Raw genomic sequence first — 19,282 nt, forward strand, 5'->3', positions numbered from 1 at the left:
CTTTTGCATGTTACTGCAGAGTTGCATAGTATCTCAATCACTCATACGAGAACATGAAAAGAAACTTGAATTTTTTTCATATCACTCATTTTGATAATTGGGAAGTGTTCAGAATCCAGAACTTTCATGTGTGACTAAGCAAGAAAAGGTGAGGAAAATAGTTCTGATGCTTGAAGATTCATTACATTGTTTTTTCCTTATAAATAAAAACTCTTAATAAATACACTCTTTTCAAAATTCTGATCTAGAATTTTTCAGCTTTAATCCACTTAGCCTTCTGCAATAAGAGAATCTGACTACTACCAAGAATCGGATGTTTATTAGCATTTGTCTACACTGAAATCTCTTCATAGAAAGGAGTGTGGAAAAGCAAAGTGGGAGAAGCTATCAAGCAAAAACATGTAAACCACGAGTCCACAACATGTGATTATTTGTACCACATTTTTTAAGGCTAAAACATATAAATGGATCCTTAAGTTATTTTGTGTTTTAAATTCGCTCCTGATTTTTAAAAGTTCTAAAATAATTCCTTTATTTGAGTAAAGGAATTATTTTAGAACTAATTAAAAAATAAAATAAGAGATTATTTCTATATTTTATCTTTTTTTTAATATACAAAAAAAAAATTAATATCATATCATAGTCAAGATTCCATGACTTGCAATAATTTCATGCAATTATTTTTTATAGGGGAAATTTCATGCAATTATGGACTTTTGTAAAATTATATCAACTTTGTAGAAAGGAGAGTGAAAAAACTACGTGGGAGAAGCTGCCAAGAAAACCCGTGTAAACTGCAATTAGTGGCTTTTATATATGTTCGGCAATCAAGTGAGTTAACATCGGAGAGATTTACACAAATAAGTCATAAATAATAAGTGAATTTGACACCACATTTTAATCCAAAACCTTAAGGCTTAGGTTTGTGAGTATTTCCTTCACTTATATAATGTTCAATCTTCTCATTCCTACACATGTGAGACTTCACTTCTCACTTGTACTCCAACAATCTCCCCCTCAAGTATGAGTCTCATACATATGGTAGTCTCCTCCTTGAGCGGAAGCTATTTTTATCCTTGAGTATTTTCATGGTGGCCATTAGAGCCCACATGCTCTAGATACTTGCACAACTGCTCCACCCACAAGACATGTCATTTAGACCTATCGCCGGGAAGACTTTTGATACAAGAGATCCACAGGCCTAGGATCTATCGCCGCCATCTTACTCGTTCGAGTCGGTCACCAAGTCAAATCATAGGCTCTGATACCAATTGTTGTGTAGCCGATGGGGGTAAACACCAAACACCAATGGGCCATGAGCAACCACACAATTGAACTTGACACCACACTTTAACTCAAAACTTTAAGGTTCAGGTTTATGGATTTTTCCTTCACTTATATGATGTTCAACCTTTTATTTTTCTCCTCAACAATTAGTATTAGAGTTGAATGATCTTGCAGCCTAGTGACCAAAGAGAGAAGAGTATCAAAGAAGCTTAAGAAAACTGATGGTGGATCTATGTGGGGTCCTTGTATTGAAAGTTTACTTAACAATGTGATAGTCAAATGGTGTGTTCCAATAGAGGTAGTTGACGGTACAAGTCTAGAAGTGTCACCATTTAGTACTCGTGGAGCATATAGGAAAACATACTAGATTTTGTGCAAAGTGGAAGTGTGATGAACATCCAAGAAGATTGAAGATGAAATTAAATTTTAATTTAGGGAAGGATTGTTGGGAAACAATTCAAATTTGTAATTTCAAATCTCTAGGATATTGTCTTATTTTTAGGATGCTCTTTAAAATTAAAGATATATTTTATAAATCAGATATTTGTTTCCTATTTTAAAATTATAATGCTAGGTCTATATGTAAAGGTTCTTAAGATGAAAATAATTACTTAGCTTGAAAAGGGGGTCACCACCCTAGTGAGAGAGGGGGGGTCATGTTAAGGGAAGACTTATAAGTTTGTCTAGCTTGTCCTAAAAGATTGTTGTGAGAAGATCGTGGATGTAGGAATGAGGGTTCGAACTACGTTTAAAAAACTGAGATTAAGGTTGTGGATGTAGGAGCGAGGGAGCAAACCACATTAAACAAGCTTGTGATCTTTTTTTTATTTCGATTATGGTGTTGTCTCTTGTTGTTGGTTGTGTGATTTTTGAGTAATAAATATATGAATGTGTTTTTTTTCACTCCAAACAATATAATTATACTTAGCTTTGTGGAAATGCAAGTTGAAAAATAAAGGGCGGCCATATTAGCATGATATAAACAGAAGCATTTCCCTTCCTCGCAAGAGATTTTGATTCAATCAACCAACTTCGTCCAAAGCATCAATTCCCAAACCTTATCTTGACCTTGTCTTGCACCTTCACAGTAATACTTATACTATTAGTTCTAAACAAGTTTGCTTCCATTTTGCAATTACAATGGCTTCTAACATCATCATCTAATGCACCTCTTCTTCATCTCACGTGACGAGGACACATGATGCTCTTCAAAGACACTAACAGCAACTTCACTGGTTTTCTTTTTGATGCTCTTCGAAAAAAAAGGCACTGATGCCTTCAAAGATGACGATGATATCAAAAAGGCGAATCCATAGAACCTGAGTTGCTGCAAGCGATTGAAGGGTCTCGCGTTTTCGTTGTTGTTTACTCAAAGAACTATACTTCTTCAACTTGGTGCTCGCGTGAACTACTAAATATCTGCAATTACATTGGAACATTGGGAAAACGTGTTTTGCCTATTTTTTATAATGTTGATCCATCAGAGGTGCAGAAACAGGATGGATATTGTGATAAAGCCTTTGCCAAATATGAAGAAAGATACAAAGAAGATAAAGAGAAGACGGAGGAAGTGCAAGGATGGAGGGAATCTTTGACAGAAGTGGCCAATCTCTCTGGTTGGGATATTGGAAATAAGTAAGCAATCTTCTCTCAATTGATTGACTATGGTTCTTAATTTATTACACACATATGCACTTAGTTATATCATGCGCATATAGTTCGTCATTTATTAGTTATGCGGTTTTCTAGAATAAACTATTCCCCTCTGTTTAAACTAGAATTGAGAGAGGTTGAAGAGGTAACATGCAAATTGGGTACTCCAAATTTGTACATTTTTAATGCAAATAGTTTATAAAAAGTAAAAAGGTATTATGTTATTATCTTCTCCTATACATGCACATTCTGTTTCGTACTTTTGGGTGATGATTTTGCATTCTTCATTTTATTTTAAACTTTCAAGCCACAATATGCAATGGATGAAGAAATTGCTCAAAAGATAATAAATATGTTGGGTCACAAATATTCAAGTCTTCCAACTGATCATTTAGTTGGGATGGAATCTTGTGTCCAACAATTTGCAAATCTTTTATGTTTGGAATTGTTTAATGACGTTCGATTGGTCGAAATTAGTGGAATGGGTGGAATAGGAAAGATAACTCTTGCCCGAGCTTTGTATGAAAGAATCTTCCATCAATATGATTTTTGATGTTTTATTGGTAATGTAAGTAGAATTTATCGAGATTCTAGTACATTAGGTTGACAAAAAGAGTTACTTTCTCAGTCTCTAAATGAATAAAATCTAGAGATTTGCATTGTTTCCGAGGGAACATGTTTGATAGGGACTAAGCTATGCAATACAAGGACACATATAGTTCTTGACAATATTGATTAAATTGAACAACTAAGGATGTTTTCACGGAGTAGAGAGACTCTCGTACTTGAATGCCTAAGTGGAGGGAGCAAAATCATCATAATTTCTAGGGATAAACAAATAGTGAGGACACATGTAGTAAATGATGTTTACCACGTCCATCAGTTGAATGACAATGATGCTACTCAGTTGTTTTACAAAAATACTTTCAGAGGTAATTATATTATGAGTGATTATAAGGAGTTGACACATGATGTACTTTTGCATGCTCAAGGTCATCCCTTAGCAATTGAGGTATTAGGTTCTTCTTAGTTTGGTCAAAATGTTTGAAAAAGGTTAGAGGAAGTGCTCATGTTCTATGTTGTTATTTTTTTTAGAAAAAAAGAAAGAAAACTAGCTATTTCATTCCTAACATTATTTCTAACCTGCTATATTTAATTTTTGATTTGTCTTCACATACTATTAGGTTTCTAATTTATGAATCTCACTCCAAGTTAATCCTTGTATTAACTCTCTTTGACCAATTTTAATGTTGACTCCAAGGTGGCATTTCACATTCCTATGTCTCACCCTGACTGCCATGTGCAAAGTCAACATTAAAAATATGGCTGCACATCTACCTTGACTCCTTTCAAGTATTTGTGTTCTTTAAGAAAAAGAACACAAAAGAAAAAAAAAAGAAAAGAAAAGAAAAAGTGAGATCGCCCAACACTGTTCCTGCTGCCTTGTTTCGAAAACCAGTTCAAAGATTGGACTAATGAGACCTCTGAATCATTGTTTGATTGTTTCTATCAGTTAAACTTATATTGAACTATGATTATACTTGGTTGAATTGTGTGCTTTGCTTGTTCATGGTCCAACCACTATATTGCACATTTTTCGTTGATCACTATATTGCTAGAGATGCTGGTCAGGTCTCTCTCTACCCATGTTTACAGAATGAAGTTTCGCATGACCCCTCTTTCAGTCACTAGGAAGCTGTTTATATATTATATCTTTAACAACACATTGAACAGGAGCAGGCAGAGGAGAAATGGGGCTAATCACAGGCCTGAGAAATTTTACTATCATGAAATTTCTGGGGTTATTTGGACGTGTTCTCATACTTGATACATTATATTAATTTACACTAAATACTCTTTTATATTTTCCTTACATTATCTCATTCAGTAGGCCTGATCTTTTTAAATGACTTACTTTGAATCCTTAGCTGTTACCGCAGAATTCTATAAAATCTCAATCATGCATGACAACAAGAAAAGAACTTGAGTTTTTTTTTTTTTTTTTCGGGTCACTCAATTTGATAATTAGTAAGTCTCTAAAACTTCAGAAAAAGATTTTTGAGCTCTGACTAAGCAAGAAAAAATGAGTGAAATTGTAAAAAATGGGCTGTTTATTAGCATTGTCTATGCTAGAATGTCTAATAATTAAAATTGTTTATTAACATTTCTTGGAACCTTCCTGTGTCTCCTTGGATCAAACAAGTGCCAATAGGAACTCCCTTATTAGAATGATGGAAGATGGAATAAACAAGTGCATCAGCCCAACCGGTATCACTCTTGATGCACCTCATTATTTGTTTTTGGTGCACCTCAAGTACATTACCGATTACAGATTGGATAATTCATAATATAACTTATAATATGGATTGTCCATCCCTAATGTTCTTGAGTACACCAAAGCAAATAATGAGGTGAGGTGCGTTAAATAATTATCTAGTCCAACCAACCCTTGAAACACTAGGAACTACGAATGCAGGCAGGCATAGGATCAATAGCGGCAAAATTAACCAAAGCCACGCATACAAATGAGAGCTAATAGCCTAAGCTGGTCTTGTACCAATCTGTAACAGAAAACAAGAGATGAAGGTGCAAAATGGTATAGATTTTTTATGTAACATTAATAAAAGGAGAAATCCTCCAAGAGGACCGACACAACGGTTGAATTAGCTAGTACGCTGCGTTTTTTTCCCCTCTCTATTTGTTATGGATCTGTATGAGCTATTAAAAGATCCCACCATGCTATATGAGTTTAAAAATTAGAGTTCACAATAAAGTTTTAAGTTTAAGATTAACTCCAGACAATTAGTAGCACATGTAGCTACCAATTGAAAAATAATAGGAGTACTGTTCAAAGAGTCTTCAACTTCAATAGAGTTGGAATGATGTAGCCCAAATTTCACCATACTCACAAATATATTCAAATACTCACAAATATATTCAAGTGACAATAAATAGAGTCTTCAACTTCAAGACTTATCATTAATATCTTTTGTAATTCTCCTATTGACTTGGATCTTTCTTACTTTTTCTTTCTTGGTTTAAAATATGATTTTGTCTGCCTAAATTTTTTAAAATTATCCAAGAAAAATATTTGTTCTATTTTTGTGACTTTAATATGAAAATATGATTTAAAGGATATATTTTGGCATTGACCCATGCTAGGTGCATCCCGTGGCATCACTTTTTCTTCCTCATCGTTGAATACTTATTGTTTTAATTTTTTTTAAATTATATATATTAATATATTTTATTTTTATAAAAATATTATTTTTATTTTTTTTAAACAGTTACTACTTTAAGTCTTTTTAAAATTATAAATATATTAATATATTTGTTTTTCGTTTTATATATATTAATATATTTATAATTTTGATTTATAAATATATTATTTAGATTTTTTGTTTTTAAATAGTTATTTTTTTAAAATTATATATATGTTAATATATTTGATTTTTGCTTTTAAATACTCACCCTATGTGGACGAACCTTGCGGAGGAACCTTGGGTTTTCGAGGTATTGGATTCTCACCAACGCTTGCGTTATTCAAGTCGACATTCTTGCTTTCGCTTCGTCCAGCACTGCTCGTGCGGGTCCTTCCCTCTAAGGCGGAACGCTTCCCTACCGATTCTTCTTTTTTACATCCCACAGCTTCGGCAGATCCCTTAGCCCCGTTCTTCTTCGGCACAAGAGCTTAATATATTTATAATTTTGATTTATAAATATATCAATTAGATTTTTGTTTTTAAATAGTTATTGTTTTATTTTTTAAAATTATATATATATATATATATATATATATATATATATATATATATGTTAATATATTTGATTTTTGTTTTTAAATGTTCTAATATATTTATAATTTTGATTTATAAATATATTATTTTGATTTTTTGTTTTCAAATAGTTATTGTTTTAATTTTTTTAAATTATAAATGTATTAATATATTTGTTATATATTATTTTTTTTCGAAGTTGATTTTATTTAATTAAGTAATTATATTTTTGCTTTTGAAGTTGATTTTTAACAAAGAACTTAGTTTGATTATATAGAGCTAGTAAAAAAATATATTTAAATTTTTTTATTTATGAATTCTTGAATAATAATTGATTGAAGTATTGTTTGAATTTTGACATAAATTTTTATGTATGTTCAAATTTTCAAATTATGATTAGAACGAGAGGTTTGGATCGTGCTTTAGACAGAGTTATAGGAAAAGTCCTGGGGAGAGAAGATAATCATGATTCAGATGAAACTTTCCAGTGACGAAGGCTCACAACATCTGCATGTAGGCAATGAGAAGCTACCCCTGTTGCTAAAGATGTTCATCACATGGATGATGCAACTGACGAGGTCCACGAATAGCCTCAAGAAGTAGCTATTGATGATGAAGTTGTTCATGCCCAGGGTTTTTCAGGCGGACCGCATGACACATAAGTTCTGACTGGCTATGTTAATCATGTTGCAGTCATTGTTTGGAATGAAGAGGTATTTATATTTTTAAATAAATTATATTTCAATAAGTATTTGTTATTATTGTTAAAATGATTTAATTTTTTTAGGAACATCCTGAATTGAAGTTATCCTCCCATGGAAGGAAGGTTCAGAAATTTGGCAGCCCTACTGCAGAGATTGAAGGATTAATTGTTACCACAGGATTAAGTCCTTTGATCGCATGTTCCTTGGACATTGGCAATCAAGGACTTGTATTGGCTTTTGCAGAGAGGTGACACAAGGAAACATGTATTTTCCATCTTCCTGTATAAGAGGTGACTATCACCCTCGATGATGTGGCCTCTTTGCTTCATCTGCCCATCACAAGCGCCTTCCATAGCTTTGAGACTCATCATGTTGACGAAGCAGTGTTGTTGTTAGTGGAATTACTTGAAGTGAGTATAGATGAAGCAAGAGCTGAGACAGTACAATGTAATGGGGCATATGTTCGACTATCATGGCTACGAGACATTTATCATAGCAAATGTGATGTCGTACATTGGACTGTAGCAGCTTGAGCTTATCTGTTGCATTTGCTAGGTTGCACTCTTTTTGTTAACAAGAGTGCAACACACGTACATGTGGTGTTCTTGGACGCCTTTCGAGACCTCATCTAAAGTGGAAGCCACGAATGGGAAGCTGTTGCCCTAGTGCATATGTACAACAATTTGAATGATGCGTCTAAGAGTAGTGCCAAACAACTTGTCAGATATATCACACTATTATAGCTAATTATAATTGAATTGATTTTTTTTTGTTCTTTGATGTCGACTATTATGTTGATTTAACTTTTTTTGTTTTGAAAATATATGTAGTGTTGGATTTATGAGCATTTTCCATCTGTTGCTGAGGCTATTACTACTAAAGATTATCATGCAAGGAAATCACGTGCCTGCTGCTGGACCTCTGGGAAGGCATTACTAGTGTCGACGTATCGGAAGTGTCAAGATTGATTACGTCTGATGGCGTTTGTTGGATGCCTTATGGTGACCATCGTGTAGTTAGAGAGTTCGAGTTGATTTCTTTATTTTTCGGACATATCTGATGGGGTCCAGCTGTTGTCATACACTCACCAGAGAGGGTTGTGCAGCAGTTTGGGTATGTTTAGACTATTCCTCCACACTCTCCGGGTTTAAGATTATGCTTAGAAGATATTGACGACAAATGGATGCATTTCAATGAGTACCTTGCACCGATGGAGATTTGTGTTGTGCCTGGACAGTGTGCATTAGACTACATCGACTGGTTCTACATGATTTCTCATCCCTTTATGAGGCCGGCATAGCCCGGGGATCCAGCTAGACATCACCTGTTGTGTAAGATGACACATATGTTGAACCAGATATCCTCAGTATCCGGTGGTGGCATCAACTATGGAGGAAACACCTGCAAATACACCTTCTCATGTAGAGTAGCCTCGACATGCAGTAGTAACATATATATTCATCTTACTCCGATATTCATTTTATTTAAACATGCAATGCGTATAACCCTTTTCGGTTGTTGTCAATTTCATAAGAGGTTTGCCAAGAAATAACTGAAATGTTAGAACGATTGTTAAACCTGAGGATAGTGACAGAAGATATAGAAGCATACAGTGTGATGGAAGACTACCTAATTGTTGGCGTACCACTAAACTCCCATTTTCAAGTAACACTTAACCCTAATAACGTGCGTAACACTAAACCCTAGGTATTATAGTAACCCTAAACCGCTTGAAAGTAAAGTATAATAGATAATTATATGAATTTCCAGTGAAACAACTATATACTATGTATTATTGTAGTACATGACAATTACATAAGTAGCTAAATCTTCACTCTTCACTTAAATAAACATAGTCTGTTTTCAACTCATCAAATTTTTGTATTGTTGCATTCTAGTAATATATGGAGTTGGCCACTATTTTGCCTAAGGATGACAATGTCTAGACCATAACAAAGCTAGATGTGGTAAGGGACAACAGTCTCTTAAAAAAACCTATTACATATGCACAAACAATTTCAAATTATTACAACACAATTTATTTCATAAATTAAAAAACTGGATTATGATGCATTTACCTGAACAAAATGATTGTCATACACATGACCGATACATATTACGCAGTGCATAGAAGAATCTATTGGTGGTTGACTTCTAAGAGGAAAAAACCATGCTTTGTTAGAGAGACAGAGAAACAAAGATGATATTATACCTTGATGCAATGACATATCTCATGTCGGTTATATTCATCCACTTATCCATGGTAACCTACATATTACAGTTATGATTACATTTATTTAAACTAAATTTGAACTAAAAAAAATAACAAAAATTACATACCATGGATAATCCATCAACAAGTAGGGATCGCTTTAATTCCTCAAATAAGTCTATGCCACATGGGAGGTTGATATACTCATCAGACCATTTGGAAAGTTCTTTAAGCAAATGGTTGCGCACCAAAGACCATGAATCTTCACCCATACCTAATATGGTAGCAATTGCACGATATCCATAGTTACCGTCAGCTTTGACATCGACAATGTTTTTAATGGAATCATGAATGCATAAATGAAATTGATCCAACATCGGCATAGTCCTTTTTGGAATTGCTTGGTTAGATGATGATGCAATATGTTTAACTGAAGAATTACTATTTTGCACAGAATGTAAAACACCAACATACTCTCAGTAAGACAGATCACGCTTTGTTGATCTTTGATGTTTGGTCATTGGTTTCTTCTGAGCACCTTCGGTGTTGACCTTTTCTGGAGGACGACACATAGAGTTTAGATCAGGGTAGGCAATTTCCCGGAGTTTAATCTTTAGAGTAACTTTGCCATAAACATCAAGTTCTTGAAACCACTTGGAAATGTTTTCCATCTCTTCTGTTATGTTAACCTTGGGCTCAGATAACCCTTGGTCTGAAAAACTTAACCTCTGCCAAAACATATGGATTACACCTAAAGGTATGCTACTAACAACATATCTAACTAGCTCGCATGCACAAGGAATACCATGAGTAGTTCTCATTACACAACCACAATGAGAACTATCAATACCAGCATAACTCACACGCTTATACTCAGCAACAATTTGGTTTAAAGCATACCTTGATACCATGCCAAGTAGTTTTTTTGTATAAGGTAAATTTAAAAACATGTCCAACCATATGTGCATTTGTCTCAAAAGATGCCTTAATTTAATTGTGTTGTAGCGTGATCATGTTATTCATGACTTCCCAAACACTACATAGGTCTCCAATGCTATTTTGTAATAGTCTTTTTAAAGTCCAATGGGCAGATTCAACCCTGCATATGAAGTACACAAAAAATAATAAACAAATACAACTATTTTTATCCATTAAGTCCTAAACCCTAATAAAAAAATGACAATTTTCATACCTATTTGTTGTTATGTTTCTAAAGTGCATCACCTTATTCGTCTAGACTTTAACAAATTTTTCTATGTGGGGAATTATCCATGTTTAGTTGACATAATCAACAAACATTGGCCATTGTGAACAAACAATTTCAAACTTCTTAAGGCAATCATCGAATTGATCCTTAGAAGGACAATCAACCAAATTCCCCTAGGCATCCATCACATAATCCCATGCATTTTTTTTACCAACCAGGGATTTACATTTTGCCTTGACATTTTTGTCAATGTGAAACCTACACAACAAGTTAGTACACTCAGAGAATACAGTTTTCACTGCATTCATCAATGCTAGATCTTGGTCGGTAACAATAACTCCAAGGAGGGCATCACGTATGAGAAAAAGACCTCGAAACTGTTCTAGAGCCCAGACCACATTATTTAGACATTCTCCTTCTAAATAAGCAAAACCAGCAGAGAATGTAATCCCGATTGGTGTCACCCAACAAAGTCAAGTAACAGGAGCATGCACCTATTTGTTTTGTAGGTACTATCTATCAAAAATACCAAATTACAGACATTGCATAACTTAACTCCATCAGGATGACACTAGAAGATATCACATACAACATCTTCATCCTTTAATCTATACCAATGAATATACTGATCTTATTCAAGAAGTTTCATTAGTTATTGCATTTCAGTATCACTGCCTCTTATAGAAGAATAGTATGCACTTCTTGCATTGTATATTTGTTTGATTGTTGTATATCTATTGGCATTGTGTTCCTTCAACGTTAGCAAAATATTTCTTGGTTTCACCATTGACTTTGTCATATCAACAATAATTATCTTTTCATCCTTTGCCAATCGACCAACATATGAATGTCCAACTAATGACTTTGTCATTTCATGATTGTGACTCCCAAACATTAACTTCACCATCCATCCTTGGCCTCCAACCACTGGTTTCTCACACAGCTTAAAGGGACACCCACATTTCGTACTACTAGTATGTCTTTTTACAAAATCTTTCTTCTTGGACCTAAACTGACCATTCCTTTCACAACCAATTAAGACAAATGAAGTCCTTCCTCTCATATCAGTGTTTGTGTCTGATCTCATAATGACTGTCACAAAACCAATTTCATAAGCAACAACTTGAGCCCAATTCAAAACATCATCACAGGTAACAAACACCTATAATGCAATCCAAACATCTTTAATCTTCAACAAACATTCAATAACCTACTTTAACAACATAAAATCATATTAATACCTAAGAAGTATTGAACGCATCAGAACAATCAACATGTTCTGATTTTACACCAGTTTCGTCTTCATTTTGTTCATTCATATCAACTTCTTCAGACATTATACTATCATACATTCATTGATCTTCATCCATCTTAACAAGACATTCAAAAATTTCAATCACAAACAAATGATCCCTAACCGCACCATACATATACTATCACACAAAATCTTAGGTAATTTTTTACTGCATATAATAATATAAACATTAAAATTGATAATCCTATATATTTAAAACCAATAACATCAACTTTTTCTACTTAAAATTGATAACCATATAATACATAAAAAATTATAGCCTAACCATATGTACTAAAATAAATTATATTATTGAACTTAATTCTAATTCATGAAATTATAACCACAAAAAACGATCAATTTTAGATCACAACAACTCAAATAAATTATACATAAATTATAAGTGTAAATTATTTTACAATTAATACCATTTCCAAAATATAAAAACAAATACTTACAAATTAATTATCAAACTACACTTATTTAAAAATATTTAAAATAATACTAATTAAATTTCAAATAAACAAATAATGTTTTTTACACATTAATTTTTATAAAAATCATATTAATATATTTATAATTTTAAAAAATAAAAAACAATAAATATTTCTTTTAATTAAAAATAATATTATAAATCTGTATAACTAATACAAATTAACCAATCTGTATGAGTTATACTGCTTATTCCGTAAGAGTTATATGGATTACTTATAGAATGTCAATTCGTATTACTCTTACTTATAGAATGTCAATCCTTATAACTCTTACGAATTGAATAATCTGTATAACTTATACGAATTGAAATTCCATAAGTTATATAAAACTTACAGATTCATTAATCCGTAAGTATTATATAACTTATGGATTATTTAATCTGTAAAATATGCATAAAATAAAAAAAATAACGTGACATACCTTCATTAACAATCACACTATCCAGTGTCATAACTACTACTTGCTGACATAACTTCGTAATACTTTCACCTCGACCAAAGTAGTCACAATGCACCTCTCTTCTCACAAAAATGAAAAAACCAGAAGAAACCAACATAATGAATGAATGCATTATAAACACTAAATAGAAAACTTAAAAGGAAGAAGAAACCATATAGGGATATTTTTAGAATACCCATTTATTCCTGGGTGCACAATCAATATGATTGGTGCACCTAGAAACACTTTTATTCTTTCACAAATAAAATGTCTCAAACATAAATAAAATAAATACGAAAAGATTATCAAATTTCAAAACCAACACATTTCTGACTTTCACGTGACATTTACCGTTACCTTTACGATGATGAACATAAATCTGAGCTGTCCTACGAGCTATTTGTATATTGAAAAGAAACATGTATTTGTCACAATTTAGACAAAAGTATTAAAAATAATAACTAATCAATAAAAAATCATCATTTAAATGTGCTCCGTACTTGAGTGATATTGAATCATTGCTTAACGGGATGGGGTCATCAAATAATGTTCACAAAAAACAAAAACATAGCTAGCTAGTATCTCATTAATAACTTGGTTATCACATTTATTTTTCTGCCCTTATGAGGGATAGATCTACCTCTACCGGTGAGAATTTTATTTTATTATCTTTAATGATATAAAGTAATCTTTATAAAAAGTATTAATTAATTTTTATTGGAGATCATAAATACACACAACGTGAATATTTTTTTTTGATAAGATTTATTTTATACCTAAATTATAATTTTATAATAAAAAATAAGTTATGATTCACATCTGCATCATTTAATTAAAGAACACCAAAACCCCTTATTTCCATTGTTACTAATACGTTGCAGAATAAGTTGTAGAAATATGTAATACGTTGTAGCAAACAAGATCTTACATAGCTTTAATCACCGACAAGTTTAAGGAGAGTTTTTGAACTTTTCCTGTTTAATTTAATCCCACGAACTTTGTGTCTTTCCTTCACATGTTCCTCTCTCTGTCGGTATCTTTTGTCATTCCCATACTATCCCTAAAGACTAAAGAGCGTGGAGTGACTTGAGTAGTCAATTCAGACCAACACGTTTCAAAATTTAAGTGCCACCAACATTGATCTTCAATTATAAGTATGTTATTAGCTGGCATTTGAAAACCTCAAATCGCTTGACGATCAATATTCTGATTTAATTGGGCATGTTGGTGATGGGAGTAGTGAATAATCTTTTTAATTATGATTTTAGTTTGACGTTTGTAAGGATGGATTAAGGATGAAAAGTAGTTATAATCATTGATTATGCTATTTAGTACAAAATCTAAAAAAATGAGAAAAAAGTGAAAATGGAAAAAATGAAAAAAAAACACCTAACTAAAATATTTTTTAATCATGTTTTTAGTTGAAATAATTTTAATGATATTTTCGCTTAAAAATCAGGTTGACTTATTTTATGAAAAATTCAAATACAATTCTATTCTGACCAATGACAATTAAACTCTTTTCATATAACATTTAGTTTGAAAAATTAATAATTAAAATTTTATATAACATTTGGTGTATGTAACATTTAGTTATAATTGTGTACTTAATCACTAAATGATAGACACCAAACTCTAAAAATAAATTAACCTTATTGGACACAAAAAAACCAACTCTCAATAAAGGGCATTATTGATATTTGGTGTTGAACATCTCTAGCAGATCTTCCCACTGGTTTTGCTTACACAATAAAGTCACTGACTACATGGAAGTTTCATAACACTCAGTTCATTTCGAAACCAAAGCTTCTGCTTTTGTGATGGAACTAGAGAGCTGAGAGGCCTAAACCTCTGTTTGCTCTCTCACCCTTTTTGGTGCAGATCTTGAACTTGAGCTGCATTTTCATAGAAAACCAGCACCAAGAAATGGAACATACCATGTTACCTGCCATTGGATCTGTTTTCCCTCGTGGTGTCTTTGCCGCACTCTTGCTCATGTTACTGTTTTCTTTCTCCACATTCACTTCTATAGGTATTGGCTGTCTCTAATTGTTTCCATGGAGCTCAATTTTAGTTTTACTTTTACTTCTCTGAGTTATCGAGTTCCCATTTTACATTTTGTAACAAGTTTGGCTCTTTTGATAGAACTGTGATTGAGGAGGTTGAAGGGAACTTGCATTGATCTCTAGATTTGAATAGGGTCATGGGTGGATGCATGGTTTGTTAATGTTCTAACAATAATATCCCTGAAGTCAATTTGGATCCTCACTTTTTTTCTGTCGGTTCATATTTTTTTGTTTGGCATTTTAACTGATCAAATCAGAAAGTGGAAGAAGAAATCAATATATTCCTTTTAAATGTATTTTCTTTTAATAGAGCTACAGATTCATACAGTTACACCCATTATGGATATGATAACTAATTTAGATAAGTTGATATTTTTTTTTGGGGGGGGGGGGGGGGGTTGGGGGATTCTTTGGATGTGAAGATTAATCTCTCTTTAAAATCTGTAAAACGAAGAGGGAAAATGAAAACAAGAAAATGTTTAGGCTCTTAAGTCCCAACTGTTTCTTTATTGAACTTGGAGAAAGTGTGATGCTGCTCGTGGATACATATTACACTCTTTTTATTTTTTATTTTACTATATCTGTTTGATTCTCTAATCCAGATGGGAAAGAATTGAGGGAGATATATAGAGCTCTGATTTGTTGAAAAATTTACTCTATAGAGATTAATTTAAAATTGATCAATATTTCTTGCTTGTTCATTTGCAGAAGCCTATGATCCACTTGATCCTACCGGAAATATAACAATCAAGTGGGATGTCATTAGCTGGACTCCAGATGGCTATGTTGTAAGTGACCACAAATTTCTTAATATGCATTAAGTACTCAATATGACATGTGCCTTGGAAAATTTTATGGAATCAATAAGAATTATGTAAGAGTAGACTTCTTTTTAGCTCGATGGATCTTCTGAATTGCACATACTTTGTTTGAACAGGACTTAAAAGGTTGTCTGATTGGGCAAATTTTAACATGGTTATTTGGTGATTATTCTTTAAACATGTTTTATTGATAATGAATAACTTCACATGTCAAAGGATCATCAACCCAATTGTTTTCTTTTAGATTCAAATGCCAATGAAATATATTGTGGCTTCTATGGTCTTTTTCTGTTTCTTAAAAACATATTGAACCGTCTTGCATGGCTTGAGCAGGCTGTTGTCACAATGTACAACTTTCAACAATATCGCCACATTCAGGCCCCCGGATGGTCATTAGGGTGGACATGGGCTAAAAAGGAAGTGATTTGGAACATGATGGGAGCCCAAACCACAGAGCAAGGGGACTGTTCAAAGTTCAAAGCAGGCATTCCACATTGTTGTAAGAAGGACCCTACAGTTGTGGATTTACTGCCAGGGACTCCTTACAACCAGCAGATTGCAAATTGTTGCAAAGGGGGTGTCCTAAATTCATGGGGTCAGGACCCCAGCAATGCAGTAAGTTCTTTCCAGATTAGTGTTGGTTCTGCCGGAACAACAAACAAAACCGTCAAAATGCCTAAAAATTTTACCCTCAAAGCACCGGGACCTGGCTATACTTGTGGTCCTGCCAAAGTTGTGAAACCAACTGTATTTATTACCAATGACAAGAGGAGAACCACCCAAGCCATGAGTAAGTTAGTTGAAAGTTACATTGAATTAATCAAAACTGTTTACATATTCATTTGTCTTTTCTAAACTTTCTTGATAATACCAACATGTAGTTATAAGATGTGTACATATTAGCCTTTGTTATATTAATTGAAATAACTTAGACAATTGAAGTTCCTTTTGAATTTCGATTTTTCAGTCATGGCAGTCCATTCTTTCTCATGTTTTTCACTTTCAACGTGCCATTTTCAATTCTTTTTATGATCGCAACATTGTCTATGTTAATGAAATGGATTTAAATTTTCATTGAACATAATTAGTTGTGATGTTCTATGAATAGTAGTTATTTATGTTTTGTGCATTGCTCAGGAGGGTTCAGTTTATGAAATCCAAATTCTAGCTTCTCTTGTACTTAACCTGCATATTTTGTCACAGTGACCTGGAATATTACCTGCACTTATTCTCAATTCCTGGCTCAAAAGGCACCAAGTTGCTGTGTTTCCCTCTCATCCTTCTATAATGACACAGTAGTAAACTGCCCAACCTGCACCTGTGGTTGCCGAAACAAAACAGAACCTGGCAGCTGTGTAGAGTAAGTCTCCAATTTATCTTTCCATAGATATTTGAAACTGTCTATTTTTTAGTGTCTCCAAAGAATGTTCCAAAGTAACTTTTGTCATCATTTCCCCATTCTGATGATTTGTTTTTCTGAATGTCCTGCAGTCCAAATTCGCCACATTTAGCTTCAGTTGTATCAGCATCAGGCAAAACGGCAAACACGCCACTAGTCCAGTGTACCAGCCATATGTGTCCTATTCGAGTGCATTGGCATGTGAAGCTCAATTACAAAGAGTACTGGAGGGTCAAGATCACAATCACAAATTTCAATTACAGAATGAACTACTCTCAATGGAACCTTGTTGTGCAGCATCCTAATTTAGATAATATTACCCAGCTCTTCAGTTTTAATTACAAGTCACTAAATCCCTATGAGGGCTTGAGTAAGTTCTATCTTTCATAGCCACAATCCTAGATGATCTTGTGAAGAAAATACCACAATTCTTATGTTATTGATTTGCAATATGGTTTTACAGATGATACAAGTATGCTGTGGGGAGTCAAGTTCTACAATGATTTTCTTTCTTCAGCTGGATCTCTTGGTAATGTTCAGTCAGAAATCTTACTTAGAAAAGACAAATCAACCTTCACATTTGATAAGGGATGGGCCTTCCCTAGAAGAATTTATTTCAATGGGGATAACTGTGTTATGCCTCCTCCAGATGCCTACCCCTGGCTTCCAAATGCAAGTTCTAAACTAGTTTTCTCTTTACTCAGTACAGTCATAGCCACTTTAGCTTCTTTGTTAATCTTATTGAATCAATCATAGAAAATATAAAGATGCCATCTACTCTTTCGGAGTATTGTACCTTTCTCTTCTGCACCAGCTTGTTAAAGCTGAAGTCAACCCCATTGTCAAGAATGCATAGAAGCTGCTACTGAAGCAATAAAAAGTGCCACAGATGCATGAATGCATGCCACAAGAATTCTGTCCTTATTCACCTTGGGGATAGAATTTTACCCCCCATATATGTAACACATCTTTTTAGCCTGAGTTGTATAATTATTTTAAATTACTCAATTGGATGATTATACTTTTAAGATTATAGAATATCCAATTTATTTTTTTACCGTTAAGATCATGAATCCAAGAAGAAATTCTAGGTAGCACTTCTGCTGCTTCTGAAGTCATTTGTTAATCAAATATATACCCATTTCCCATTTTGGCAATCCCAAAACCCAAGCAGATCGTTTTATCATACAATTTTTTTTATCAGCAAAGATAAATTATATTAATATAAAAGATAAGTACAAGAAGTACTAATATAATTACAATGCTTCAAAAGTGATTTACAACCTATGGAATCCCAATACAAGCTGAAATGCAAGAATTTAAGTTTCCATAGGTGTGGCTTAGTATAGACATCCCTCCACAAAATTGACCTAAATAGAAATCCCCCCATGATTACAAAATCCAATCCTAATATTGCTAGCCCAGTATTGAAAAGAAATATTGAATCTTTTTTCCAGATTTTTGAGCCAAACCCAATAGAAAAAGATTGCATCGTCCATCATCTTTTGACCATTGAAAGTTTTATTTGAGAAAACTATTCTGTTTCTATGAAACCAAATGCACCAAGTTAAGGATATCCACCACATTTGCCATCTCTGAGATCTAATATCCTTGAGGTAACCATGGAAATATTGAAGGAAATATTCTCTAGGTGATTCTGAGGAAGCACCAGCCACATTCAACCAAGACAATGATTCTCACCATAGAGGCAAGATTTTATCACAATTGAAGAATGAGTGAGATGCATCCTCATCACTAGATCTAAAGAAAAGGCAAGAAAAATCATTTGAATCCACATTCCTTCTTTTCAAATTCATCTTTGTTGGGAGCCTATCCCTAATCAATCTCCAACTGAAATGTGACACTTGGAATTTTGATCTTCCAAATTTCCTTGAACACTTCATCAATATTTCCCCCTGCAAAGTGAGTG

The 19,282-nt window shown here is 33.3% G+C and overlaps 1 protein-coding gene across 1 annotated transcript; it reads left to right on the forward strand.

Annotated features, from left to right (window-relative positions):
• The first annotated feature begins 14,765 nt into the window (after positions 1–14,765).
• Positions 14,766–18,385, forward strand: LOC100815779 (protein COBRA). The gene is made up of 6 exons (XM_003527069.4): positions 14,766–15,098; positions 15,841–15,920; positions 16,287–16,743; positions 17,157–17,313; positions 17,445–17,722; positions 17,816–18,385. Exons 1-6 carry the CDS (start codon positions 14,993–14,995, stop codon positions 18,106–18,108), a joined length of 1,371 nt encoding a protein of 456 aa, XP_003527117.1. The 5' UTR covers positions 14,766–14,992; the 3' UTR covers positions 18,109–18,385.
• The last annotated feature ends 897 nt before the right edge of the window (positions 18,386–19,282 follow it).

The sequence above is a fragment of the Glycine max genome, chromosome 6 (assembly GCF_000004515.6).
Source record: "Glycine max cultivar Williams 82 chromosome 6, Glycine_max_v4.0, whole genome shotgun sequence".
In the NCBI taxonomy this organism is placed as follows: domain Eukaryota; kingdom Viridiplantae; phylum Streptophyta; class Magnoliopsida; order Fabales; family Fabaceae; genus Glycine; species Glycine max.